The following is a 2,763-nucleotide window of genomic DNA, read 5'->3' as shown; positions in this document are numbered from 1 at the left end:
CTTTTATAATGTAAATTAATAAATTTAATTTATTTTAAATTTTTAAACAATTATCAAAACTATTTTTTTAGGGGTTTAAGATAATTTTATGGGTTTTTACCATACCTGTAATTATTATTCTATGTTTTTAATTGTTTGATACACGTTTTAATTAAATTGGTACCAGTTCTATGTAATTCATTATGTGTTTTCGACTTTAAATAATTATTATCAGCCCAAGTATTTTGATGAATCTTCAAAGTTAAGTTAACATTTTTTACAATAAAATTAAAATAGTGAATGACTTTTAATCAAGAATTTCTTAAAATTGTTTACAAAGACGAATTTGGGATTATTTAAACAAAAAAACTGTAAATATTAAAATGTCCAAACTTTCTGGTTATCACATCATACGAGTCTCGAAGTACTTCAAGACAATTACAGACTTTATTAACTTAGAAATTGTATGCAAGAAGTTTAGTGGTAATATGGAAAAGTTCCAATTCAACCCAATTCCGTTGGATTGAAAAACACTTGGATACTTCCCAAACATCGAGACACTTCATTTATGGAGTAAAAGAAATGGGAATTTTGGCAATGGATTTTTGATCAACACAAAAGAATATAAAAACAATGAGAACAAAAATGTTTTATTAAAAGAGTTTCGTTGTATTGTCGTGTGGTTCAATGTTAACTTTGAAACTGTTGACAAAAACAAAAGTCGAAACATCAAGTTTAAAAGAGTTTGTTACACTAAAAACGATAGAGAGAAATTTGGTGATAACATACCATTAGGTGTGACAATAATTGATGGTAATTGTTACTATGAATGTAAAAGTTTAAGAAGTGTTACAATACCATCGAGTGTCACGTTTATTGGTTATGGAGGTTTTTTTAATTGTATTAATTTGAGCAGTGTTATTATACCATTAAAAGTAAAATCAATTGAATATCAATGTTTCTTTGGATGCAGAAGTCTAAGTAGTATTACAATACCACCAAGTGTGACATCGTTTGGTAATTGGTGTTTCTATGAATGCAGGAGTTTGAGTAGTGTTATTATACCATCGAGCGTGTTATCACTTGGTAATAGATGTTTTTATGGATGCCAAAGGTTGAGTAGTGTTAATATACCACCAAGTGTTAAATCAATTGGTGATGAATGTTTCTCTGGATGTTATAGGTTAAGAAGTGTTACAATACCATCAAGTGTTAAATCAATTGGTGAAAAATGTTTCTCTGGATGTAGTAGTCTAAAAAGCGTGAATATACCATCAAGTGTCACATTTATTGGTGATGAATGTTTCTCTTGGTGTAGTAGTTTAAGCAGCGTAAATATACCATCAAGTGTTAAATCAATTGGTGAAAAATGTTTCTCTGGATGTAGTAGTCTAAAAAGCGTGAATATACCATCAAGTGTCACATTTATTGGTGATGAATGTTTCTCTTGGTGTAGTAGTTTAAGCAGCGTAAATATACCATCAAGTGTTAAATCAATTGGTGAAAAATGTTTTTGTGAATGCAGTAGTCTAAGCAGCGTAAATATACCATCAAATGTTAAATCAATTGATAAACAATGTTCCTTATTATAATTCATCGGAATTAATTTACCTATTTTTGTTGAATAAAAGGATTAAATTTTTGTAAAAATATTTTTTGTTGATATTGTGAAATATAAAGACTAACTATTATAAGGAAGTAATTATTTTTGGAAAAAAATTAAGTTTTTAATTAACAGAATTAACAAAATTTAGTGATAACAAAAAATAGTTTTAATCAATTTTAATTCAACACGATTAACAATGGCGGAATAAAAACAAATAATAGATTGATATAATAAATACAAAACACACAAATATTTATTTTGCTCTTGACCCTTGAATTTAGGTATACTTAGATAAATAATATAGTTTTATTATAATTTAAAAAACTACTATATTTTCTATTACACTGTTTTTTAACAAAAAAAATGGTGAATAGAATTTACTTCACAATTTTATGATAAACCCACAAATAAATACTTTTTAATGTATTGTTAAACAATGTAAATTCCACCATCAGTTCAGTGTGCCGGAATCTGAGTCGAAAACTTGTTTTTCATTTAGTGATAGTGATAATAGTGATGATGTTATTAACAGACAAAGTCAATACAATTTCATTCAATAAAACAGTCACCCAAGAAACACGTCAACATTGCGTTGACAACCAAACTGATTTCTCCAAAACATATTCCAAATGAACTCAAATAGTTTTTCTATTTTTTTCCATTTTATGTGTTAATGTCAGTTAATGTAAATATAACTGAAGCAGATGGGGTTAACAAAGAGATTGGGTACGACGCAAGGGATAAATCTAGTATATAAAAGACTCCTTATAAAGTGGTTTGTTTACACAGTTTGACATATGTCCATTTATTCATGATTGGAGCCGTTGAGATAAGGTCATACCCATCTCAATATAATAAATATAATATTACTGATGTTGGAGACTTCTTTTTCGACTCTTCGGAGATGTTCTTGATATTCATCTTAGCTTTATTTTCACTCATTTGCGAAACTATGTTCACAAAGTGGACTGAACCCAAAAAGGAGAATTTAATACTCTGTGGGTGCTTCTCTGTTATTTTGCTAGCGATGAATAGCATCAATAAACACTTCACAGAGAACTCTAATCCTAATTCCTCAATCAATTATATAACATTAATGCTTTATTTTTCATTTCTTTTTTTGAGGTATGACACAATTGGTCAAGTCTTCAATGCTATCGGAAAGGCTTTTTTTTCGT

The 2,763-nt window shown here is 28.2% G+C and overlaps 1 protein-coding gene across 1 annotated transcript; it reads left to right on the top strand.

The window, feature by feature from the left end:
* Positions 1-666: 666 nt before the first annotated feature.
* On the top strand, positions 667-1,557 carry EIN_289030 (hypothetical protein; the record flags this gene model as incomplete). Its single annotated transcript, XM_004261109.1, has 2 exons — positions 667-722; positions 746-1,557. Coding segments are annotated over 2 exons (868 nt in total), but the record flags the coding sequence as incomplete, so codon positions are not given.
* Between the last annotated feature and the right edge of the window lie 1,206 nt (positions 1,558-2,763).

Source organism: Entamoeba invadens, assembly GCF_000330505.1.
Source record: "Entamoeba invadens IP1 unplaced genomic scaffold scaff_1105074726417, whole genome shotgun sequence".
Lineage (NCBI taxonomy): Eukaryota > Evosea > Mastigamoebida > Endamoebidae > Entamoeba > Entamoeba invadens.
This window is presented reverse-complemented; position numbering and strand designations above follow the sequence as displayed.